The sequence below is a fragment of the Amblyomma mixtum genome, chromosome 7 (genome assembly GCF_055824585.1).
Source record: "Amblyomma mixtum isolate Tamu chromosome 7, ASM5582458v1, whole genome shotgun sequence".
Lineage (NCBI taxonomy): Eukaryota > Metazoa > Arthropoda > Arachnida > Ixodida > Ixodidae > Amblyomma > Amblyomma mixtum.
This window is the reverse complement of record NC_143018.1, coordinates 66,758,435-66,785,401: the sequence shown is the minus strand read 5'-3', so window position 1 is coordinate 66,785,401 and position 26,967 is coordinate 66,758,435. Positions and strand designations below refer to the sequence as shown.

The window sequence follows — 26,967 nt, the reverse complement described above, 5'->3', positions numbered from 1 at the left end:
TTTTTTTTTAGCCTACCACTTTGTGCTCAGATATGGCCCGACCGCACAGAGAGATCATGTGACACGCGCGCCGATAAATGACGTGCGCAAGTAGGCGTGGCTGCATGATCTCGTCAGGCCAGAGCATTCGCTTTCTTCCCTTAAATTGGCCGAAATCTTTCGCTCCAGTACACCGATGAAAGACGCGTTTTGTAAATCCAGAAAGTCGTAAGAGTACTTTCAAGGAGCCCTATACATCTCTATTTAAAGGCAATGTCTAAATAAAATAGTCAAAAGGTTCACGATTAGATTTCATTCACCAGGACATGCTGCAGAAAACACTCTTAAAAACAAAGAAGCCGTATTTAAAATTTTCACGCAATCTTTCATGAAACGTCATGGATATATTTGATCTCAAGTGCCAGTGAAGAGCGAGACGTCTGTGTGTTGTGGGATGTCAGCACAGGTGAAAGAACCCCAGGTGGTCGAAATTTTCGGAGCCCTTCACTCTGGCGTCCCTCATAGCCTGAGTCGCTTTGGGACGTTAAACCCCCATAAACCAAACCTTTCTTGTTATTTTCTTTCTGTTCCTTTCTCGCTTTCTCCCTTTCTTTTTTCGAATCCTCCTTTATCTCTCTCACTATTCTTTTCTGTCATTCTTTCTACCTTTCTTTCTTGGTCCCTATCATTCCTTCCTTTAATTATTTCTTTCTAAATTTATTTTTTCTTTCTTGCACTCTTCCTTCTATTTTTTCTTTCTTATCTTCCTGTCTTCTTCATTTCTTCTTATTTCTTTTGCTTCTTTCTCATTTCTGCCGTTCCTTTTTTCTTGCTTTTCTCCTTCTTCTATCTCTTTGCTCTCATCCCTGACGCAGCCGAAAAAACGCAGTAGTGAACGAGAATCGCTAGGACTTTCTATAAGCACACAGTGAGCTTGTTCTTCGAGAAGGCGTGAAAGTCGGACAAGTTACCAGAGTTGTTGTAGTGCACAAATGTGATGTGCTTTTTCTAAACGCACGCGCATAATAACTTCAGTATCAGTCATTTCAAGACCATACTCTTCAACTAAAATAAGCATGATGAGCTGTACAAAAGCGCTAACATAAATCTACAGTACTTCGCTCAATAATCCAGGTTCTACATTTGTATTAATAAGGCAGGCGAATATTCAGAGAGGGCACTTCTTTAGCACATTCATATTGTGACGTGGCGGCAAGCCCGATGAAGACAGTACCACATGAAATATGGTGATGGAGCTATTTAATCTCGGCGGGCCTAGCGAGAGCACTCCGTACCGCCCCACTGCCCACCTTGTCATCTTTAGTCCGTGACAATATGTTTAACGAGGCGTGCAATTTGAGAGTACGCTTTTTTTCGAAAGACAAACGTTCCGTGTTGCTTTGTTAGGGCTTGTATTATGGTGAGGTTGTCTTTGCCAGTGCGCTTCGCCCAAAAGGGCCGCTTGAAGTCATCGCACGAAAGAATGATTAGTCAATGCTGGTTGGAAATTTTACTGCTGTACGTTTCGGACATATAAGTGATGCATAACTTCGCCCATGGTTCATCTGCAGGGCACCGCACCTGTGGGGCCAATGGAACCGGTCAACGGTTAGCCTCGCTATGAGATGCCTGCGAGCCACCCTGTTCCATTGTATGCTGTTCCTCAGCGTGAAAGTCACCAGGTAAGTAGAAACTCCACCCCTGATTGGAGTATTCGGTACTAAAGGAGATTCCCCTGTCCTTTCTTGCTATCGCTCCCCTCTATACTTCTTCCCGCTGTACTCTCCCTTCCCCTGTCATCTCCACCGTCTGCAGCTGGGGTGCTTAACATGTTAGATAGGAATTGCCGCGGCCGGCAACATTTATTTACCTTCACTTTTTACTTTACTGTTATTTAATATAAACCACTACCACCACCTATCAAACGAGTAATCCTCATCTGCATCCATCCAAGCACCGCCATACGGCTACAAAGGAAAGCTATACATCATTCACAGCAACTTCATAAAAAAAATTCTTCTTGGTCAGGGGTTTGAACCTGGTACCACCGCTTCACCGGAGCAGTCGCTCTACCAATGGAGCTAACTGGGACGGCAAGCTTATGGTAGGGTGAGAGAAAACTGATCCATAACTCAAATTGGGAACAGCGCTGGTCAAAAGTTTAGGGGAGTCTTGGGTACATTTTCTAATCTCGTTCTGTAGAGTCAGAATTTTATGCCGTAAAATCGAAGAAAGGAAATTAAACTTAGTAAATTTTCTTAAGAGGTAAGCCTCCACTCAAACGTGCGTCTCCGCCTCAGTTTTGCGACAAGATTAAAGATCAGCCCACGTCGCTGCTGTCTCATGTGCCCTACAACATTCAATTCCCGAGAAAAATTTTCGAGCTTTCAGCGAGTTCTCTCGTGTGAGGCCGGGAGGTTTGTAACATTAATGACCACTGCAGCACATCATCATCGGACGTTGCATTATTCCTGAGCGTTTAATGCGCTCAGTTTGAGCTTTACATGGAAGAAAATTCGCCGCATTTCCTCGCGTTGCAGGGCTTCGAACAATGACTTTATTGTGCTTTTAACAACTGATCTGGCTTCGACTTGTTCATAGCTTCGAGATCTTAAATGGCCGTAGCCTTCCGATTGTGTAACTAAAAAGATAATTAGAGAGTTTTAGTTAATAACTGTCTGGTCATAATTACTTGAGAAAAATAAGCCCGCGCCGCCTCGAAGATTTCATTTCGATTTCAAACCACTTAGTTTTGGAAGTTTTTCAAAATGTTCGCGGAAGCATGCGGTATACACGTGTGTGATTAAAGGTACTGCAATTTTTCAGGCTTAGTCACAATTCTTTTTGTGCCACTTTCATGAAATATTTACGGGACTTTTGGAAGGTGATCAGTAAGCGTCGCCTTTAAAAGCATCCAAAACTAAGGCACATTTGCGCGGGATTAAATTTAAATAACAGAACAATAAATTTCGGAGGTAACTGAGTCAAGAAAACAGGCTAGTAAGTGGAAACTTGTTTTTCTTGTTTCGCTTTTATTCAACTGACAGCAATACAAAGACCGCCTTCCCGGTCCGCTTTTAGACTAAAGTGCTGCTGTTATGTCTCTAAATACACACCTATGAATAATCTTATTACTAGTACCCGGCAGCAATAATGATGGAAGATCCGACACTAGAAACTGAACTTTTGTCGCCATAATTTACGCTTTGAAAAATGTGACAGCGTCGTCGGGCGCCGCGCATAGTATAACGCATATCTGTCTTTCACGGTCAATAGCACCGACGCGAACAATACTGATAATAGGCGTATACACAACAAGAAAGTAGGTACGTTCTAATCACCGTATATACCATATAATATGTTCAATTAAACTGTAGTAGTGACGCGCATTATAAATTAAGACACGCCAGTTACAGAGTACCACTCGTAAGGACTAAGTATGGAACCGAAATGCTTTCATATTTAATTCCCAGTCTTCTAAATAAACATACACAGGCCATAGAAATTATTCAGAAATCTGTTTCCCAAAAGTCTTTCAATAGAGATGCTAAAGCTTACCGCCTTTCTCGTCCGAATGATTAAAGGGTTGTTCACGTGTAAATTCTTGATGTCCCTGTTTTTCCGTCAACTCTGTGAATTCTCGTGTTTTTCTTATTGTGATGTGCCTTGTAAATATTTATTTCATATTTATGTCATTGCAAAAGTTGCACCTTCCTCCTAGTTTTACCTTGCATAATTATGTGTTTTTTTTTTTTTGTAATGAGCACGTATGAAGTTCTTGCTTCTTCTGCCGCTTGTCCTGAGCATTGTGTCGGGTGCTTGGGCCCCGTCAGGCAGAGTGCATCTGCCTTTTGCCCTTGTATCCGTGACCTTGTTGTCTGAAATAAAGATCTATCTAACCATGGGAGCCAGCAGTGCGAGCTTTCACAGAGGCCCTTCCACCCACTGTTAATAACTCTTAGGGCGTGTTCGTGGGCACACGGGAACATAAGAAGTGTACCTGGATCAACGCTGAGAAGACAAACATTTGCTCTTATCCGAAGCAAATATGGCCGGTTAGCCTGTTCGAGAGGCTGCTTTTGCATTACAGGGCTCCCTCTAACATTTTCTGTAATCGCCTCTAAAAGATTACTGAAATCACTTTATCCGAACCTGTGTCGCTGCCTGCCCAGCCGCTGAACAGTATTCGTCGCAAATACTAGCTTAATTTAAGCACCTTTCAACGTTACATGTAAAGCGGCGATCTGCCTCTATTGGTCGCCAAACGACGTTAAGTGAAAGGCAAGAGGCGGTCATACGGCAGTAGCTGTGCGGGTCTGATACAGTGAGTGGCTGTATTGAGTTTTTACAGCTGCATCCATACATGAACTAACGGACTGTATAGGAATACTCAATTAAATGCTTTACACCACATTCCGCCTGTGAAAATAATCGGATGTCATCAGATATCGGTAACTCACTCCACACGAAAAGAACTCGCCATAAATATTTTTGGCAAAGTTTCGTATCCATATCAAAAAAGAAACGCGTACCTGCAAAGCTGCAACTGCTGCAACTGTTGGCAAATATGCTCTTGCCTATTGCAACTGCAGGTATGAACCGTCAGCGATACCAGTACAGACAGTACTCGTTCCTTCGACCTAAAAAACTTACAAATGGGAGTAGCGCTAGTCTACGTACCTGTTTTTGTTCGTATGCCTTCTGCTGCGATATTCATTAAAGGTTAATTCTTGCAGTCATGTTGCCCTCATCTCGCGGCTTCTGATGTGCGTCCTACTATTCATAACACTGCATAGCGTTTGTAGAAAGCGTTGAATAAATATGTCGGATCGAAGGTTCCTCATCCATGAAAAAAAAAAAAGACGACGAATAATAAAATCTAAGACAATCACTCACCGCTTTTCCTGACGCGAACGATATAGTGCGGACTTCTTATTATAAAGAAATATATTTGAAAAGAAAAGTACCCCTGTATCTCAGAGAGCAAATAGTTTTTCTGCACTGTATTCTTGGGTATCTGATATATCACTCATATTCTGAAAATGAATATTTATCTTGCCAGTCTTTAGGCCAATATTCTTAGTGTCATTTCCCACTTAGGAGCAAATATAAAAAGCACCACGTGAATTGAAAGCACGAAGAGGGATGATAATCCCTTAATAATCTTGATTCATTCCAAGCTTTCGGGGAGAATATAGTTTGCTTTTACTGTGACCTTGGAAGTGTCACGACGCGATATATTTACAGAAATAATTTTTAAAATTGCGATTTCTCACTTGTACGTCGCTCGATTAGAAACACTTGAGTAAGAACTCAATATTGTTGTATTAAATTCAGTGCAAGGCGCAATATCCCGTTCTTTTTTCCTAAGATGTATCGGTATAATTCACTACCGCTCTTTATTTCAGGCAAGAACCTCTCGATCTGGAGTCGATTCTTCCCGAAAATCCAGCTGACTACGACAACCTTGAACCTCCCAAAGAGAACGGTAAAGTTTACGTGTTTTTCACTGTTTCCAACCAGCTCTGGCGGGTTTTTAAAGCACATTTCTCTGGAAGAGCATTAAGGCGACGAAATGCTTCATCAGCGTTATAGTTTTGTTCGTGAATGTCACGTAGTGTAATTTCCTATTGTTTTCAAGCCGAAAATAACCATATAACAACTGAAAACCTATATCATACCACTTTTACTGTCTCGTACACTTGTTGGAAGACGTACTTAGGAATTCTTCAATGATTAATCTCTCTCTGCTTCTTTGGCATGGTATGAACGTGGAGTAAAATGACTTTTTAAAGAACCATGTAACGAACATGCATGTTATGACATTACTATAGCGGGAGAGGTCATTTAAAGAATGTCTGTCATGGGACATACCAAGAGATGCGAGAACACTGCAGTGTCACTAAAGGAAACCGTGTCCATAATTAATTTTATTACCTGCGCTTTTTGGTCCCTTACCGTCGATGTGCTATACTTTTGATCTCTCATACTGCTAATGGGTCGGACCGTACGCGGAAAGCTTTTAGCTTTTTTGTACACTCTATAAATGGAGCAATTCTCCTATAAAAATTTGCGATGACTACGAATTATTGAATTCAGGAAGTACTTTAAAACGCTGCTAATGCAGGTCATTTCTTTTTCGGTGGGTGTGATTTGAATGAGAAGAAAGATCAGGTGTCCTCACTATAAGTAGAACGACAGAGCTGTAAGCCTCAGCTGTCTCGAAGCGGAATAGAGAAAACACATAAAAGAAGGAAGGAAAGGTTATGTGTTCTGGTGATTTCGCAATGCCAGATTACCCCTCCCCCCACTTTTCAGAGAGAGGATTCTTAGAAGCGCAGGCATGGGCTGTACCAAACATGCTTCTATTTCCGATAGTATCTTTCGGCACCTTTTGCGTGCCGTTATTAAGTATCGCTTTCCAAAAAAAAAGAGTATCAAAGTATCAATATTGAAAATACATTCTGATGGTATTGAGCATTTTAGTGTTACTTGATACTCAAACAAAAATACAATTTGCCGCAAATTTTGAGTCTTCTTTGAGGCGGATTTTGGGTTAGCAGCGGTGGCTCATGTGATAGCACTCTCAAGAAATCCATGGAGTAGACTTAGGAAAAAAAAACAATGCCAGTGCCTTTGGCGCGGTCAGTCACTTTTCTTGCTACGTTCGTTGTTTAAAATACGGACGACCTACATCCTGCGTTTCTGCGGACTCGGTGAAGAAAGGATGAAAAGACAGGCTCACTGATGCGGCAGAAAGAACACCCCTTCATGGGTATTTCGTGTTGCGGTAGTTGTCGACAGACGTGGACGACTTTCGCCGTCATTTTCAGGAGCCTACGGTCCATATCTTGTTTAGTTTGTCAGCATGTTAACGGTCGCTCATTCTTGCACACGGGGGTCAATGGGGTCGTTTGTGCTGCCAGCGTCAAATGCTTCAGCCGACGCAATCGTTTGTTTTGAGAAGAAAGCGCTACAGTTCTCAAAGAGGCGCTAGTGAGACTTCAATTTCTTGACTTTGCCTCCGAGATGCTCCAGCCGACGGGCTCATCCCTCTCATATCCGCTAATAAATGGCACCTTCTTGAAATACAGCACGGGAATGTGCTTGGCTGGTATGAAGAAGAAAACGAATAAAAGTGACCGATTCAGAAGAAAATATCCTGAGCATTAAGCTATTGTCTAGTTAAAAGATTCCGCGAGGGCCGTCACTGGTCGCAGATTAAAGTGTGGGCGGCAGCTGTTTAGCGCTCACCGTGAGATTCCCACACCCTCAGTGCTGCACGTCCTTACCTGACTGAAATTTCCGGCTACCTGACTTTGATTTAATTTGATCTCTTTGTTTCAAGTGCAATTTAAATATCTCAAAACATGGCTTTGGAAAGGAAGACCCTTCCCCAACTCCACAAAGTACTACAAATTCTTCTCAGCAGTTTTGAAATCGCTGTCATCTCTTATTCTGTTGATACACGCTGTCAATCATTGCAAACGCACTCGCTTCCCACGCAGATAATTGTTCCTCGACGCGCATACATCTATAAGATTCCATCACGAGTACGAACTTTCTCTAACAGGAGCATTTATCGCCGTTTTTTATTCATGCGCCTCAGTACCAAAGCGCAAATGATATCCTGAGCGAAAACCGTAAATATCTAAAGCGCTGGAGCAGCAAATTCGAACAAACAGCCATTTGAACTCGCAGCAAGCCTGCCAACAAAATCATCATCATCATATTCCTGACTATGCCCACTGCAGGGCAAAGGCCTCTCCCATGTCTCTTCAATTAACCCGGTCCTTCGCCAGCCGCGGCCACCATATTCCTGCAAATTTCTTAATCTCATCCGCCCACCTAATTTTCGGCCGCCCCCTGCTACGTTTGCCTTATCTTGGAATCCACTCCGTTACCCTTAAGGACCAGCGGTTATCTTGCCTTCGCATTACATCCCCGCCCAAGCCCACTCCTAAGGACAAGCAGGCTAAGGAGGACATGGTGTACTTGTTGCCCCCTGCTTGAATCAACGCAAGAATGGAATTCGATGAAAGAGCCTGACAGCTCCAGACGGCTCATTACTTCCCCGCGCAATGTCTGCGAACCAGCCAGGCTATTCAACTGGAGTCGGAGGAAAAAAAAAAAAAGGCCGCCTTTCTCAATTCAGCCGAAGCATCTACTCCGGTCGTCGAAAAACACTGCCTTGCCTTCTCAGTGTCGAGAGTCATCGGTCGCGACAATAAATATCTCATCCGTGCTGTTGTCATCAAGATAGACAAAGATAGCTCGCAGGCAAGCTGGCACAATAACGACCGACGAACTTCATCGATACCGTGGTTGGGTCGTCAGCGACAGGTGCGTCCTTTTCCCCAGCCTCCACCATTTATATTATAAAAAGAAACAGGAGAGGGAGGAGAGAAGGAAGAGATGCAACTTTTCTTCAGCTCGAAAGTCATACTCTTTGATACAAGGGTGTTCGTAATTTAGAGCAACCGGGGCAAAAATTGCTTTGGAATGTGTTTCGTTCGTTACCGGAAGTTAACGACTGTTCAGAAGGCACCATATTTTTCGGAAGATAAGCTGAGAGCTATAGCCTCCTTCTGCGTAACTAACTCGGTCCGTTTTATTGTTTCAGTATTCTCTGCTATCACTTTTTCTTTTTATTAAAGCACCAAAAGTGCAGAACTACACGGAGTAATGGCATACTTCTAAATCAAACGGGCCGCTGCCGCAGTGCGCTCAGTTTAACTGAACGAGGGAGCAACATACTACTTGCTGCAAAAGAAAACAGTGTCTCCAACGCAAAAGCGGCGCTGGCCCACCTAGGCACCTCACAAATATATGCGCATGAAATGCAGCATCTTTTTTCTGCGAAAGCTGTTCCTGCCAGATCACCGGATTTCGGTGCGTAATAAATGGCTGGCTGGAAAGGTAAGGCGCAGAAAGCGTCTCATTCCCGATGGACACCCGAAGTGCGCCGTAATAGAGGGCTCCGGATAATTTCATTTCATTTCATTTAATTACCTTAAAGGCCCCTTTCGGGGTATTACATAAGGGGTGGGTTAATCAAAAATTGGTACATTTTTTCACGATGACATATGAAGTTCAATGTTGGCGTTGAAGAGTGACGGGCAGGTGATAGCAGCAGCGGAGTGGGAGAGCCCGTTCCAGTCTGACGCGGCTCGTGGAAAGAAGGAGGTGGAAAAGGTTACGGTACGGGCACGTGGACGAGTAACTTGAAGGGGGTGACCAGTGCGATGTGATATGCGCGGCGGAGGTGCGCAGATGTATGGTTCATGGCCGAGTGAGCTGTAATAAAATTTATGAAAAAGAGATAGGGTTGCGACGCGACGACGGCAAGAAAGACTTCGTAAGTTGGACAGTGATTTCAGGGATGACACACTGACTTCGTATGAATATTGGGAGTGAATGAAACGGGCGGCGCGATTTTGCACGGCTTCAAGTGCATCGATTAGATATGCTTGATGGGGGCTCCAAATGGGGGATGCGTATTCTAGTTTTGGTCTTACCAATGATGTGTAAGCGAGCAATTTTACCTCTTTTTTTTTGCCTGACGTAAATGGCGCTTCAGATATCCAAGGGTTCTGTTTGCAGATGAAATAACATTAGTAACATGTTCCCGTTCGTAAACCATTCGGGGTTCTTCAACGCGCGCTGCCATTTCACAGCACAAATGCGTCTTTTGCTTTCCGAATGGACCGAAACGTGGCCGATGCGTTAGGGATTGAATCAAGATCTTCTCTAAACTCATGACTTTTCCGCTCGCTCCGTGCAGTCTCTCTTGGAAGCGCGTAAACGCTTTCATTATATCCGTACTTTCGTCTTGCTTATCCGCTTGTTCTGTTTATTCGATTTGTAGGCTATGGGACACCGATGGTATTGCCTGTAATGGCTGTGCATTTTGTGCATCTGTGTTACTGCTAATTACAGAGCACTCCCCAAGCATTGGTTTCCAAATTTTGAAAGACAGGTTGTGAGAACCAGCATTGCTGTCTGCACCGTTTTTTTTCGTAAGCTCTTTCCAATAAGTATACATCAAAAGCCAGAACATTCTTCATTAGATTTAACAAACTAGGTATATAAAATCAAGCGCCGAAGGCTCCCTCTTTTAAAATATGCTTTTTTTCTAAATAAGGCAATGACACATCAACTAGATAGATATATTAAATAAGAGCTTCATGCACTTTGAACTTAACATTAAATACTAAGCTAATATTTTGTTGCTTTCGGTACCTCTTTCTCGCTCTTGGCACAAACAAGCGAGTTCGGTTTTCAATTTCTCAGAGATATACCGCACTCCTCTGTTCTCCCGTTCTTGTCTTGCTCAAGATCTCATAATTTTATATTTGAGCTGGATTTGACATTAGACATTCCGTCCTCCAAGGTGTGTTTATATTTTTTTTTTTTGGGGGGGGGGGGTGTTAACGCCACAAAGAAACTCAGGCTATGAAGGACGCCGTAGTGAAGGGGTTCGGTCACAACTCATCTGAAAATGTTAGCGACATTGATATTTGAGAAATGCATATACAAGTAGGTCCACCTTCGCGATGCTGCTATAGGCTCAGGAACACAGCATCTACACTTGCACGGCGTGAATATTTAGCTCTTAGTGGCATAATACTGTTTCACGCAAAAGTTTTAAGACTTCTGCTTCCTTCTTATACGGGCGAACAAGTGAAATTAAATAAATGAACGGGCTACTCCTAGGAGAAAAGAAAGCATGGAAGGGAAGTTGTCGCTCCGCGTGCTTGGTTTTCTTCGCCATAAGCTTAAGGACGCACGTAGCAACTGCAAACTATTAGCCTACAATACTCTTATAGGACCAAACCTCGAATATGCCGTCATCGTTTGGGGCCCACATGCAAAAAAAGACGTAAAAGAATTAGAAAAAATACAGAGGCGCGGAGTACGTTTTATATTTATTAAGTACCACAGAACTGATTCAACATCTTCTTAATGGCAGCAAATGATATTAAACCTCTCAACGTCAGACGCAAGATAGCCCGCCTATCCTGCCTTCACCAATTAATCCATGGAAAACTAGGCATCTCTCCAGCCCCCTATGTGCAGTTTTCTGAAACGGCGTAGAACTCGTCGTCATCATAATCACACTTTAGCACCATACTTCGCGCATACTAACACTTTTAAATTTTCTTTTTTCCCGATAACTACTGACGAATGGAACGCCCTGCCTCTACAAGTGATATCGGCTGTTGATTTTGACAACACACTTTGTGAGCTATTTTAGATTGTATATGTGCTATACTGTTCTGTGAATGTGTTTTTCTGCCCTCCCTGCCTGGACCCAAATGAGGGTCTGCAGTATTGTGCAAACAAATAAATAAATGTTCACCTAATCACAGGGTGGTCGCCAGCAGCGGACGCAAGACGGCTTGTGCCAGGCACGCGCTGGGCTATCTGTAGGAGTGCTGAGGCATTAACATGACGTAGGCCGTGGAGAGAGGAGGCAGTTAGCAAGCCTTGAGAACACATTTGAATTCAAATAATTTCATAGCGGTGTAGTAGCAGTGAGATGTCAGAAAGTGGAATAAAGCGTGAGGGAAGATGCTCCGGTGGAGATCGCCATTCGTGGGTTAGCGCTAGCCTTTTCGTCTTTCTCTTCTCCAGTGCGGAGTGCATCGATCCCTATGATGACGATACCCGCATTTTTAGGAGCGCTGTAGTGGTTACTGCCGTGGTAATCCCTCCAGCGGCGGCGTCTCTGTTGGATGGAGGTAGTAAGAAGGAGGGTCCCCTTAATCCGCTAGTACACTTCGACCGTGGCTCGCCGGAATCCAACAGTGTGTTTTAGCTTATGACGAGCCAAGCTCGTCATGCGTTTTGTGGTACTGTGGGCCCGGGTTAAAATGGCTGGGGCTCATCCAGTGCCAGTTTTTAGCTTTGCTGGTAGATGGAGGCGGAAGTACTGAAAGGCTGTTTTCTTTTTCTTTTCGCCTAAATTTCGAACTTTTCAGTCGCACAAGAACAAATCAGAACACAAAAGGGGTGGTGCCACAGACCGAAGTCAGAGCAATGAACAATACTTTGGATATGTTTTATTCTTTGAGTGAAGCATAAGACGATTGTGGTGACTTTCTTGATCTTAGGTGAGAAGATGACAAAGATGGACGCGTTCTGAAAAAAATATTATGCTGTCAGAAAGCCCTGTGTGTTGTTTCCTACTCTGAGCGCAGGCGCACTTGTGACAACCGCAGTAGCGGAATTTGAATGTTCTTTTTCGGAGTACATACAGCAAGAAGCGCTTTCTTTCTCTTTTGAGCCACTTTTGCGATACACGTGATTTCAAGGAACAGAAATCTACGAAGTAAAGATTGCTTCATTGTAAAAAAAAAATATTCGTGTTGTTTTTGAGCTTTTTATAAAATATATTCCAAGTTTCTGAAGTCAAAACAGGAACCATTCTGTTACGTTTTATTAAAAAAAAAAGAATGGCTTCTTAGGAGGTCATAAACAGTGATGAACTTACTGGAGGCACTTGGATTCAGCCAAAGCCGAAGTGGCGCGTCGTTCCAGAGAAGCTGCACCCAAGCTCGAGACAACAGCCTCTAAACACGCGGTTGGGCAAACGCAGAACAAGCTGCTTGGCAAAAATCACTGAAATTATGCTACGAAAACAAATCCCTCGGCCCGGTCCCACTTAATGATCAGATCAAAGGCACTCTTTGTATTCTTTAATAACGTAAACACAGGAAATTGTGCCAGCCTGCATGATGGCTTGATGTAAATGATTTCGCGAACCAGCCAGCCCTGATCGCTCGTCGAACCTTTGTGCTATACATAGTTTCACTAGAAACAAAGAGGCAGTCAAAAGAAGTTACTTGGTACTTTGCTAATTCTCAACGTAGCATCTGATTCGTAATTTATACTTTATGCGCAGGTAAGCCAACTGTGGTGAGCTTTCACGTGACCGTTCTCAGCCTGGACTCCATTGACGAAGGATCAATGGTGAGGTCATAATCTTCCCTTTTCCGGTTTTATTTCTTAATCTAATTCATGACCTGCAACAAACCTCCAGTTGCAAAAGGGAAGAGCCAACTTTTTATGGTGTAATGTAGATAAAATATATTACGCAATCTGCTAGCGCTTCTGGTAAACCAATGTAAGCTTACGCCTCCAGGTGGTGATGTGAGAGTAATAAGCCCACAAGCAGCAATATACAGGCTCTGTTCTGAAAGTAGTAGAACTGGTTTTTTCATGGGCGAACGGGCGGACGAGAGGCGGTCTGCGCGTGCAGGATTGTTGAAGGGGGATATTGGAAATGCTGGGGAAAATCGGAAGTCGGATCTCGGCCGTTGAAGAGAGCAGGTCGCTTGTACTGTTAACCCTTGTCGAAACGTCTCGTCACGCAGAATCATAGAGCGTTTACTGGATCAACGATATGCGATCAAATTTTGTGTAAATCTTGGTAAAACGGGAAAAAAGACTCACTACATTATTAAAGAGGCCTACGGTAACGCTGCCATGGGTAGATCAGGTGTTTTTGAGTGGCACAAGCTTTTCCCGAGAAGGTCAGGAAAAAGTGGAAGACGACGACCGCTCCGGACGCCCTTCGACCAGCACGACCAACGAAAATGTGTAGAGAGTGCAACATTTACTGAACAGTGCTTGTAGGATGAGTATCAGAATGACTGCTGATGACTTGAGCATTCCTCAACCCCAAATTTTTGAGATTGTGACAGAAAACTTAGCCATGAGGAAAGTATGCACGAAGTTGGTGTCGGGAGTGTTGTCAGAGGAGCAAAAAGACAACCGGAAAGCCATCTGCCAGGATCTTCATCATGCGAATGAGGACTCTGATTTTTTGCCCAGCACAAGACGGCAACGCTGCCTCAGGCCCCCTACAACCTCAACTTAGACCCGGCAGACTTTTTTCTATTCCCGAGAAAAAAATCGACGCTGAAAGGGAAACATCACGGATCGGTAGAGGCGGTTCAAGAGGCCGTGACGAGGGAGCTGAACAGCTTTCCGGTCCAGGCGTTCCTGGAGGCGTACGAAAACGGGAAAATTCATTGTCAGCAGCGTGTAGGTGCGGAAGGGTGCTACTTTGAAAAATTCTAATCATTGGTACTATTCTCTTGAATAAATTTTATTAAAAAAAAATTAGTCCTACTACTTTCAGAACAAACCCTGTAAGTCTTAATGATACATTAGTGCTTAGCGAAAATGGCTGCAGCTGCAGTGGTACAAGCTGTTCTTCTTGAATCATACATATCTTGCCCTGCTTTTCGCCCTTCCCCTTGTCCATGAAGACGTACGTGGCAGACATCTTCATGTCCCAGACGTGGCAGGACCACCGGCTTCGCCTTCCTCGCAACATGACGGCCAGGTACCGGCTTCTACCGGTTAGCTGGCTGCAGCGTTTGTGGCGGCCGGACTCATTCTTCAAGAACGCCAAGCGCGTCACCTTCCAGGAGATGACCATTCCCAACCATTACATATGGCTGTACTCGGACAGGCGCATACTGTACATGGTCAAGTGAGTGAAAGTACACATCTCCACTCATCTAGCAATGCATCAATGCAATACTGCCACTCAGTGAGAGTATTCGTGCTTGTGCTGAGGTACTCTGTAGCTTGATCAACTAAAGATTGCTGAACCTTATAATTACGGTTTGATTAGAGTGCCTAGTGTTTCTAGCAAACATTAAGCTACTTGTTCCTAGAAGTTTTACATGGTTCATACCTGTCTTTCGCAAAACATATGCCTGGGCTATTTAAAAAAAACGCCGCCACACTGCTGTAGCTTGACGGGCTCATCTTGTTACCCTATTCCTTCCCCAATGTGCATTTAAATTTGACTTCTACTTCTTATTCATTCCGAAGGTGCCAGGAATGCTCATGTCGTTCGACTTTAATGTATTAACATGAAGACGTTTCCTAACAAACTAAAGGACATCTCTGTACATACCTAACGATCTTCAGTCAGCATATCATCAACAAGAGGTCGAAAGAACTGCTACTGAGCTGCAGGAATGCAAATTAAACTTTGATTTAGTGCGAAAAACGTGTTCCTAAGGACTTCAAAATTAATTATAAGCAGAAGGTTACTCAAATTCAACTCGACTTTTTAGTTTCGGGCATTTGTTTTTCAGTGGCATCGGCGCTTCTGCTCTAAACGAGGCATGCTGCTGGATGCTCACGTACGAGGAAGCTAAACATATTTTTAAACATTTATTTCCAGTCTGAGCTCTGACGCCCTGCCTATATTAAGCGCTACATTGTTCAATGAGTACATTCGCTTAACGCTAAACTGTGCAGTAGCGACAGAAATAAGTTTCCGTTAGCAAGCAAATAATAACACGTGTACCTCTTGACTAAGCTTTTACAGAACGCCCGTTCGTACTTTCTCCACATTGTTATTTTTTGCGGGTCACACTTGGCTCAGTAAGTTTATATTATATATATTACGCACTTGTGAAGCCCGGAGCAAAACTCAGTATATTAGTCTCGAACTTACCTTCCCATTATCAGAGGTGCACTAAACGATAAAAACGACATATGAACGTGAATTAGAGAAAAAGTGCTGAGGCATTAGACTCGCGCTGTAGAGCTCATAATATTTTTAACCAACCAGGCCAAGCAGATAACCTATGTTCGCAAATTTTACCAATGATTTCCTCCGAGAAAATGGGCTCGGAGAAAAAGGTGTTTTCATATGGTTGGCTTTATCTCATTTTTCCTACGCTAGTTAAGAAAGGTGTCTACCACTGGATTAAAGTGATTGGTATAACACGATGTATGCGCAATGAACCTTGAATATTGCTTTACTTGGTACTTTTTCGAAACGCACCGCACGTGTTATCATTGTTTTTACTGAATAGAAAATGTTTATTTGTGTAAATTAGCAGTAAGCGTAGTGACCATATTCCTTTTCAGCCCTGAGTTGCTGCGGAAAGTGTGGAATTTGAACGTCCAATATGTCTCTATTGCGCTTGATCACACGTGCCAAGATATGCGATAGAATTTCTTGTTTATTTTTGTATAGTTTTTGCACATGGCTATTCACTTATCTCATTACTGGTTATACATCTGATGTTGAGATCAGATTTGGCTTCTAGGTGCAACAGCAATTTTAACCATGACCTCATAAAAAACGAAAACTTCTCTGGAACTGAACCTGTTTTTTTTTTTTTTGCGATGGAGCTCTCTCTGCGTCTTCATGATGGCGAATTTTTGCGCAGGCTGACTCTACTTTTGTCTTGCGCCATGAAGTTTGAGACGTACCCCCATGACACGCAGATATGCACAATGAAGATTGAAAGCAGTAAGTACACTGTTTGTCCTGCCTAAAGATAGCGTTGTTGAAAAGGGCGCAAAAGCAGCAACTGCCGCAACGCTAACTTCTGCAGATTGCGTTCGTACGCTAACGCTATTTCCCCATTACCGTTCTGCGCATGCGCACTCTGGACCTGGTATTCCGCTATGCACGCAATTACGCAAAGCCCGCAATACTAAAACTCTCTAATGTTCAGTTGTATGTTTGTAAAAGTCGTCACATTGCTTTAAATACTCTTTGGCTCCTGCAGACACTGTTTCGTTGCACTAACGTACATTAAGACGCCTTGAAAGGTCATGTAGCCGCGAGCGAAAGCGCTGCAAAGGCCATCTCGTCGCAGCGGGCAACGTCTGCTTCGTCGTCTGTTTACGACGATGCAAAGTAATTTCGCATGGCGAGCGACAGCCCGGCTCAGCAGACGGTAGCTACAGTGCTGTGCTCTTCGGCAGCCGGTAATGCCGCCGAATACATTCGTCGGGCAAGGCAAACTTTTTCGCGATGTCCGCGGACTCGGCATTCTTCTTCGCGGCTCAAAAACCAGGCAAGGAGAGTGGGATCCATGGCGGCTAGTATCAATTTCCTAGCCCGTCGCCGGCGCGAATCGCTTCAGCGCATTCCGTTGTTCGACTAAGCGTAGTAAATTAGGGCAACGTCACGATGACGTAGTAGGAAGGCGGATCCGTGTCGTCCCACCACCGTCACTGCGGCTGGAGCCAATCAGCGAAGAGCGAAGGTGACATGTCGCAAAAGGCGACACCGGGAGAATACCACCCCTGCCATCGCAGGGCTATTAATAGCGCATCGCTGAACTGCTCCCGGAGAGGTATGTGGACTCGCTGCGATATGTGAATGTAAAGCCGAGAATTACCAATTCCCCATATATGGTCATTAACCCATTAATGCTAGCACATCATAACCTTAAGGCGGAGCTTAGGTTTCCTCCAGGTTTTTTTTTTTTCGAGTACAGGCTTTATAAAGGCACAAGATCCGTTTTCACTTATTTCAAGCTTGAGCGGAAACAAGAGTGAGTTTTGCTTTTGAAAGAGAGCAAAGTTTTTCTTTCAATATTGTAAGTAATTGTACCACGCTAAACGGCATATTATTCAAAGGTAAAAAAAAAGGCAAAGTAGTGTGTTCTGCAAGCTTTTCGAGTGCTTCTCGCAGTCTCGTACACGACGGACGACCTGGTGTTCGCTTGGGAGGAAGAGGTTCCGCTCGTAGTGGACCAATCTATCGAGCTGCCCCAGCATAACCTCGTTTCCACTACGATGGGTGACTGCACGCAACTGTATTCTACTGGTGAGTATGTCTGGATCGCAGACCCTCGTTCGTTCTCGGCAAACAGCAGTGGGCTAGAAATAAGGTTTTTAATGCCACCTATCGTGTCACCACATATTTCACCCCTATTTTTTTTCGCTAGGCTGTCAATGAGTGATATATCAGCTAGCCTGAATCTCACCGAGTGCTCTATATTACAGCGTTGTTTTAAGCATTTTATGGCCCACCAGACGATAGTCTTTGCTCAAAATTATTTCATTTTTGTACAGATCATTTTATATTGTTTACTTAAACTTGAAAATTTATGCCACTTCTATTCATTTATTTATTCATTCATTCATTACAGATACCTCAAGGGCTCTCGGGTGAGGGCTTTACATGAGGGGTGGAATAGTAACCTGGTGTTAATAAAACATTGTTTGGATGGCTTTCTTGAGATAGTACGGGTTTGTATGAAGGATGGTACTTGTGGGAAGACTGCTCCAGTCACGCGCTGTTTGGATGAAGAAGTAATGAAGATGGGTAATGGTGCGAGCAGGTGGTGGGTAAACGGCCTTGTGGTGGCTTGTGCGGGCTGAAGAACGATGAGCAGGCTGGATAGGACAGTTGTAAGAAAAGTTGTGATACTTTTTCTGATGCAAGAACAGCCTTGCAACTGTGCGGCATTGCTTCAGGTTAGGTAGGCATGCATCATTTTTTGAAGGAAGTAACACTGGTGGAGTATAAGTAGTTTGAGTAGATGAATGAATCGTACGGCGCGATTTTGAGCAAGTTCAATACAGTTGTTTAGGTTAAGTTGAGCAGGGTGCCAGATGGCAGATGCGAACTCTATAGTTGAATTATGTTTTATAAGCTAGTAATTCAAATGCTGGTGAAGCTAGACGTAAATTACGACGAAGGTAGCCGAGAGTTTTGTAAACATTGTTAATTACCTGCGTTATTGGGATAGACCAGTTAAGGGTACCCGAGATGTCAACACCAAGATACTTAATGCAATTACGGAGTAAGACACTAGAACTGTTCAGGAGCTAACTTGAGGTAGGGTAATTTTGTCGTCTGTGGAAGGAAACAAGCGCAGTTTTTTCAGTGTTTAAGACAGTCAGCCATCTACAACACTACTCCTCCAGCCTTAATAAATGGCTTTGAAGAACATTATTATCTGCTGCACTATTAATAGAACGGCTAATGGCACAATCGTCGGCGAATAAGCGGATGTTTGATGATATATGATTAGGCAAGCCATTGATGTAAATTAAGAAAAGGAGAGGGCCAAGAACTGTGCCTTGCTGCACACCAGAGAGTACGTCAGAGAGTGAAGAAGATTTGTTGTTGGCTTCAACAAATTGCTGACGGTTAGTGAGGAAACCATGCATTCAGTTGAAGGGGAGCGGGTCAAGGTTTAGTTGTGAAAGCTTTAGTAGAAGGCGTTTGTGAGTTACTTTGTCAAAAGCCTTCTCGAAGTCGATGACGAGAGCGTCAACAGGTATGTTGAGGTCTACATTAGTACTTATGTCGTGAAGAAATAGCACAAGTTGGGTGTCGCATAAAAGCCCTTTTTGAAATTCGTGCTGGTTAGGGTGAAAGAGTTAACAGATCGAAGAAAATTTGTGATTTGCGAGGAAATAATGTGCTCTATAGTTTTGGAACAGATGCCGGTTAGAGATATGGGTCAGTAGTTAGTAGGACCTGGATTAGGAACTGGGCCTATCTTACCCACTTTCCTCTCATGAGGGATGCTGCTGGATAACAATGACTGCTGAAAAATGTGGGACAAAATACACTGGTGATTTCCTTGGTACGTTTGAGCACTTTGGCGTTGATGCTGTCGACGCCAGCAGATGAAGTCAATTTTAAATACTCGATTCGTTTCAAGCTTCCTCGGAGTGAAAATGAAGTTTTTTCTGATAGCTGATCTTCATAAGGAATACAACATATAGAGTTACAGATATGAAATGTTAGTTCTGTATTCACTCAATGGATTTGCAGTTTCTTAGTAAAGATTAATCACCATGTGGAATTCATTTGCGATATGCGAGTAAATTATGATTGTCTTTTATCAAGGCGACGATAGCTGTAATCTCGAACTGAATTTTAGATCACTAGGCCCTTGAAAAAATCCTGACATATTCGAGCGCTTATAGATACTTTATGATTACAGCGAGCAGGTTGGCGTAAATGCTAGAGTTAATTAAAACGATCGAGGAGCCATTCTGGCTCTGCAATTATGCCTCGAAGCTCCTGAAGCCGGCTTTGACGCTACATTGCCGTTCGCCTGTTGCAGCCAAAACACAAATCGCATGCTGGGAAAATATGCCATATATTATTTACCTGACCTAGGCGAAATTATTTGTGTACTACAGCGAGACACAGAAATTAGAATTATGCGAAGTGCATGCGAAGTGTCCTACCGGGAAAAGTTCTGTTAGCGACGGCGCTAGAAGTAAGTGAACCTGCTCTGTCGACTTTTTTATACCGGTGCAACCTATATTTAGGGAAAGCCATCGCACGCAAACATCTATACGTGTAAGCTTATTTGCGCTGAGTAATGTTCTGTGGGTATGCATGAAGGTGAGCATGGATTGTGACGACGCTTATGGCAAAATGGGGCATGCTGAACACCTTACTTTCCGTGCGACTTCAATTTTGTATTACTCTCCTTTCTCTTCAGTTTTTTATCCTCTCACCCCCTTCCCCACGTGTAGGGTAGCAAGCCGATTATTCTTGCGGTTAACCTCCCTGCCTTTCCTCTTATTCCCCCTACTCCTTGTCACCTCCTTGTCACCTTGTCACCTCCTTTGCGGTGTAACTAGGCGACAGTTTGGGAGTTCTGTTTTTGTTTAGCGTAGAACGCTTTACGATTAATGGACGCAAACAGGCGTGCATATAAAGTGCACCATTCTTTTACACAATCGTGCAGTTTCTATAACTTTACGGCTTCCTTTTTTAACACCGACAGCTACTAAGTGCACATTTCACGGTTGCGTGCTCTCGTCGTGGTCTGCATTGTTTTCAATGAATGAGTGTGCGGAAAAGAGGCAACCGGTGCGGCTTGCCACGCTGCTGGCTCGCGACTCTCGCCACTAGTGAAGTACTATTCGCTGAGCACAGTGCTGATTGCTTCTGCTCGCCATTCGCTTCATTGTGTTTGTTACGGCGGACGCCAGTCTAACACAGATGGATAATCGATATCTGTGATCAGTAATTCCCCGCAGTGGTCACAACACCGTGGACAACACACTAGAAATCTAAAGTGACCCAGAAACGGCTAAGTTATAGCGCTGGAATGCGGCCACACAGAGTTGGAAAACTGGATGGCAGCGATGGCAGCAAGTCTGTTCTCTGGTCGTCGAAGGACAGAATTACTGCCCCTTTCAGCCGTGCTCAATCGATAGCTGACGAAGAAGTTTATAGATACACCGCATAAAGCACTCACAATAATCAGGAACGATGTAGAACCAGTTGGCCCGTCTAAAAATCATCGAGATAGATCTCATCGTTTCTCTTATCACACCGTCACGTGCCCTTGGTTTTGCCCATAAACAAACATTACAAAGTCTCGCGGCAGTATCATGAAATACTCCGACTGATATCTCAATATTACGTCAGCAGACCTCTCATAGACACTATCATTAGCGCAACGCGGAAAATCGAGTGATTTTTTTCCAATTTCTCTTTTCTCATTCCACAACAGGCAACTTCACCTGCATCCAGCTGGTGTTCACGCTGAAGCGGCGCCTGGGCTACTACATGTTCCACACGTACATCCCCACCTGCCTGATCGTCATCATGTCGTGGATCTCCTTCTGGATCAAGCCCGAGGCCGTCCCCGCCCGCGTGACCCTGTGCGTCACCAGCCTGCTCACCCTCTCCACGCAGCATGCGCAGTCCCAGAAGTCACTCCCGCCCGTGTCCTACATCAAGGCCATCGACATCTTCATGTCCTCCTGCACCGTGTTCGTGTTCGCCTCGCTCATGGAGTACGCGCTCGTCAACATCCTCATGGGCGAGGCACAAAGCGATGATGGCAACCGCCGGAGGAGCATAAGGGTCGTTGCCATTTCCCCGCGTATAGCGGTAAGTCTAACGGTGCACCAGAGTCCTGCATCTGGCATCTTTGTTCCCAGTGATAGACTTGTGGTGACTTTTGGAGGGAGAACAGCGTGACCATAGGTGTTGTAAAATGACTGCGCCTAAATATCTCGCATCCAGCGTCTCTCTTACAAAAATATTATCAGGGAAACAGAAAGGGCGATGGCAGGAAATAAGGGAGCGGCTTCCTCGGTAGCGGACCCTTAGTGTCCATGTGTTCTTAGGGTCCAGTTGTTTCTCTTTGATCCTAAAATATTGCGCTAACTTAGAGATGGATGTAGGCATGTAAAAATTTTGATCAATTTCAATGCTGGGAAAACCAAGCAAGAAATGTTATTCCCGGAAATATCGAAAATTTCGCAAAAATACTGAAAATAAGAATATTTCATCCATTAATTGCAATATACGCCCGGGTTTAGACAATGAAGATGTATTTTTAACAATTCGTCTTCGCCTTCATTCAATACTCATTGCTGGTTGAGCTTCGCAAGAACTGCCGTTGGCAGGAATGTGGCAACTTGAGGAGTATACGTTTGTCTACGCTCCCAGGCATAGTTGTACACGCGGAATTTCATTCGGAGCAGCACTGCAACGTATAAAAAGTGGACACCGAAAATTGGGTCATCTTCTCGATTTGTAAAAGACAGCTTTCGTGGATTTCTTCTGGTAACTGTGATTCCAGGTGACCACTTAACAAAAATGATAGAAACAGGAAGAGTTCATAGAAAGCTAACAGCACCAAGACTAAGATGGAAGCTGACAAAAAAATTCGATCAGTATACTTTGATGGAAACGTTTGTTGAGCTAATTGCACCAATCCACCAAAATAAGTGTGCTGAGGTGCCGTCACGGCTTATACACACAGTCAGACAGCTTTGTTGCTTCAAACCTATGCCAGCCAGAAGCCGTCAAGCATCTAAGGCTCGAATTCGTGCCGTCGTGAATGTACCGTCTTTTCCTAAATTAACGAAGCTATACGCCTTGCTTCTCATTATAGTAGAGCCCATGTTACTTGTACAAGGGCTCTTAGCCAAGGGCTCTTAGACCACAGAGATTTAGAGTTAGACGGGCGGCAAAGTTCTTCAGTGTACGAAACAGCAGCAGAATATGCTCCCTGGTTACTGCTGACAAAGGCGGTGGCAGCTAGGCGGTTGAATTCTGCAGCTTCAATATGAAAGGGTGATGAGGCAAGCCAATAAAAGCCCTGTGCTTTTGGGTATAGTCATTTTGCGACCACCTGCCGCTTTACTAACGAGTTCTGGTCGGGTGTTTTGAATTTTCTCTGGGTAGGCCGTTGAAAATCCTCTCGAGTTGCATGCAGACTGGTGATTACAGGCAAATAGCTCATTATTCACTTGCAGGGAATATAAAGGCTATTAAAAAGATGACCAGAGGAAAAGCGTTTGTCACATTGTCAGCGAAAAAATTTGAGCGAAAGAAAGCGGTCATAACGCAGAATTTCTCCATATGGAAGTCCCAGATTTCTGCGCTTATCCGCATGACTTACTTCTCCAGAAATAATTAACTAAAATGCCTCAATAAATCGAGCTATCGAAATACATAGTTAAGTACATGAACAGCCGTTGCGTAACTGTGCTCTCTTTTCAGTGAAGAAAAGTGTTCTGAGAGGCATTCGCATTTTTTTTTTATCCTCACGCTTGGCTGCGAGCCACGTTGAGCTTTCGTAGAAAGAAAAAAAAACAAAAGTGTCGCAGTGTTTTAAGGCGCAGATACGACCACAATGTATTCTTTGTGAGTAACCAAATCTACAGCATAAAAAATGTTCAGCAACGAAATTGCGCCTAATTTAGAAATGCAGTTTTACAATCTTCACCACGCAGACCAAGTCTCATTTCTCATATCGTCTTCGCTCTAACTTGGTTAGGACGGAAACCGGCAGACGAAGTACGCGAATATAGCAAGCTACTACATCCTGTCCCGCTTTTTTCAGCCTTTCTTAGGTACTGATAAGTAAGCCGGATGTCATGTTTGAGCGACGAATTATTTTGCAGCTGAACCACAACACAAAATAAAGCGCACATATTCGAGTCCCTTTTTTTTTATTCAGCCGACCCTCACATTTCAGCCGATCCTCACAATAGCGGTTGAATATGTCTTTTAGCAGTAACTGCATCTCAGCTGCCACTTTATATCTCAAACCTTCTATTTTTCGCGAAGAAGTAGGAACGACTGTTTTTTTCCCAACGTGGTCTGCTTCTTCTCAAGCACTTCCATTACCAGTTAGGAGTGAGTCTGTCCAAACAGTCGATTCCTATTGCAGGACACTGAGAGTCCTAAACTACTTGGTATTATTGGGTAGAGCTGTTAACAAATAAGGCCTTGAGTTTAATTTGGTAGTTCCCGCGCTCTAGTCGCACTTCGCCATTCAAACGTTCTGTATGACGTCCACAGGCAAAACTTACGGAATAAGGGCCCAGTTACAGAAAAGTTGTTGTTCGTATGGTTACCGGACAATTATTGTAACATCTTGCGGAGTCTGTATATATTCCAACATAAAAACTGGTTTTGTCCTCATATCGTGCATTTTCATACGTCCCGTATGAGCCTTGCAAGTAAAAGTACTGATGCCATTTGAAATTAGGTTTTCCCTGTGCAGAAGACATATCGAATTTTGACAATCGACGTATAAAACGCTCCACAGAGGTTCCTAGCCAACTACCCATTAAGCTAGAATGAAGCAGCCGAAAAAGATTGCGCCGTCCAGTTTTTTGCCGCTGCACGCAGCTAAGTGAAAATGTGTATCCTGGCTTCTGTGTGTATCCTGGCTGACACGTGGAATTAAATTTCTCAGCCTTGCTCTAAAGGTAACCACAACCCCTAGGGGCACCAATTTCTCGTTGCACTATTGCAGGAAGCAAGAAATAGGCTTCGAAAGCCTTTCATCAGAAAGAAATAGACGCGCAAGTTATTGCCGTCCCCGGGGCGTTATAAACAAATATGATGATTGTGCTTCCAGGATAACCTCAGGGAGACCTGAACAAAAATTAAATAAAGTAGCCACATCATTGGAACTCAACTGACTCTTAAAATTGGAGGTGTAGTGAGAAGTTGAGCTCAGAGCCGAAAATACACCCATCAAGACACTCCAGGCGACGACAATAGGAGCAGAGATGCCAACTTGATGCGCCAGAGTTTGCCAGATTAGTTTCCAGAAACTGCGAATTATTGGGAAAAAAAATATATGGAAGCGGGGCATGAGCATCACACGTGTACAAACGTATAGCCAGCAAGCCCGCACACAGGACGCAAAAATGTACAGTTACATTGATTGCATTCACACGATTAGTCCTGAGGTATCATGCAAGCTCAAATGACCTGGATAATTGCTTTTAAATTGGACGCCTTCCCGCATGTACTGCATGGCGCTAAACATTTTTACGCGGAATTTTAAACCCTGGTGCACTCTCTTGATTTTGAATGGCTGTGAGGTCTAGTCGGTGAGAGCCTAGGATCTATTTCATAGGTAAGGTTTCGCAAAGCTTATTAAGTTTTCAGTCATCACCACCAACATTACCACCACCAATGTCGAGGAAAACTGGGCTTACATATTGCAGTCATTTCCTGGGAGGCAAACACCAGTCCGGTATGTTCATTGGCAAGAGGAATGATCACTGGGCGAAAACTTTTTCAGCAATTGTTACAGTCGGCTCTCGGATAGGGTCATGGGAAAAAACACACCGTATCGCAGAAAAGAGCAACCAGAACCAAAAACTTTTGGGCCAGTGCTACCTGGTCACAATAGTGATTAAACTCGGCCGATGCAATGCAGATGTTCTAGGAAAGTGAAAAAGGCATGAGCAAACACGACGTAGAATCTCGCACCTTTCTAAGAAGTGAATGCATGGACCATTCGCATCTTGACCTGCTGCCGTCAATGGCGGCTTGCATTTCACAGCCAGAAAGCTTCGAGAGACAGCGCACATGAGGAGACGAACTGCACATAGGGAACGTGCGAAGCAATTTATATTGCATTGCACTTGTGAAGAGAAAGCTTAGCGTTGCAGACTGCCGAACGCTTTGCTTTTTTTTACTTGATCGCAGGAAAACAATGGCCTACAGAACGGAAAGAAGCTCCCGAAGACACCCGAGGAGGCAGCCAGCGAGTGCCGGCAGAGGGCCATGCTCGTGGACAAGATAAGCCGAATCGTGTTCCCGACGTCTTTCATTCTGCTGAACAGTGTCTACTGGTCCCTTTACATCGACTCCTGAGCCGCGCCTCAAAGCGATCCAGTGGTTGTGACCGCGTCAGTCGCCGGACTCCTTGACTGATCACGTCAGTGGCAGCATCCACTGGCTCTGCTCGAAGCAACCGTACACGAAGAACTATCAGGCTATAGCTGCACACCGTATCTTGTAAACGGGATGCTGGGTGAAGCAAAGCAAGTTTCGGCACTGTGTGAGGGACCTTGTCACCGCGAGGAAGTCATGAAAATGGCAATTCTTTTCACACTCGGAGTTATTCTAGGTCATAAGAAATTTGGAAACTTACTGCATTCTACTACAGCAGCTTCTTAGTGAATATGTTTTTACATAGACATACCCTCTATAAAGTCACTGGTCGCCAGGAACTAAATACTAATGTTCTGCATAAAGACGAATTTTCAATGGAAAGAAGCTTGCCCGAAGCAGGGACATCAGTATCTGAAATAGGCGCATTCATGCAGCTCAGCATACATACACCGCATCAGGGCAACAAATTGAGCCAATTTCCCGAATGCAGAAGCGACATCTTAAAGCTTAGAACCCTAAAATCTTTAGGGAATGTAAAACTGCTGTATTATGAATTCCCAGGTCTCTTTAGGGATGAGGCGTGATTCCCGGCCCGAAGATACCTCTTTTGGGAATGTGATATTGCAGTAAAGTTAAGCGTGACGTCCCCATTAAAAAACTAGCGCTTTGTCGCAAAGCGTCTGGTTGAGCAGCTGGTATAGGAAAGCTAAGGAGCTAATGCTACAAGCTCTGACTCAATAAATTATTCAAGTGGCACGTGCCCTCTAGGTACCCCCTGCTGTGAGCATTCCACGTGCAAAGTAAAGAGCGAGAACGTTGCCGTTGAGCTAACTACTAGTTTAATTATTCCAGTTAAATTAGATAGTTAGTACACAACACTGGAACATGATGTGTCCAGTCATCCTGGTGCTATAAATAAGCGCGTAAGCTGCACGTGCAGCTATTCGATAATGCCTGAGACCACTGCATTATACACGGATACAAAGACACCGACACACGGCAAGATACGCATGCGCGCACGCATGATACTTCAGGGAGTCAGTTCTTATATTAAAAATATAAAC

General features: G+C 44.0%; 1 protein-coding gene across 1 annotated transcript; it reads left to right on the top strand.

Moving 5' to 3' along the window:
- The first annotated feature begins 1,557 nt into the window (after window positions 1-1,557).
- LOC149336370 (glycine receptor subunit alpha-1-like) lies at window positions 1,558-26,967 on the top strand. The gene is made up of 8 exons (XM_089554705.1): window positions 1,558-1,661; window positions 5,388-5,467; window positions 12,887-12,954; window positions 14,259-14,485; window positions 16,191-16,273; window positions 17,450-17,584; window positions 21,255-21,637; window positions 25,715-26,967. Exons 1-8 carry the CDS (start codon window positions 1,600-1,602, stop codon window positions 25,880-25,882), a joined length of 1,206 nt encoding a protein of 401 aa, XP_089410831.1. The 5' UTR covers window positions 1,558-1,599; the 3' UTR covers window positions 25,883-26,967.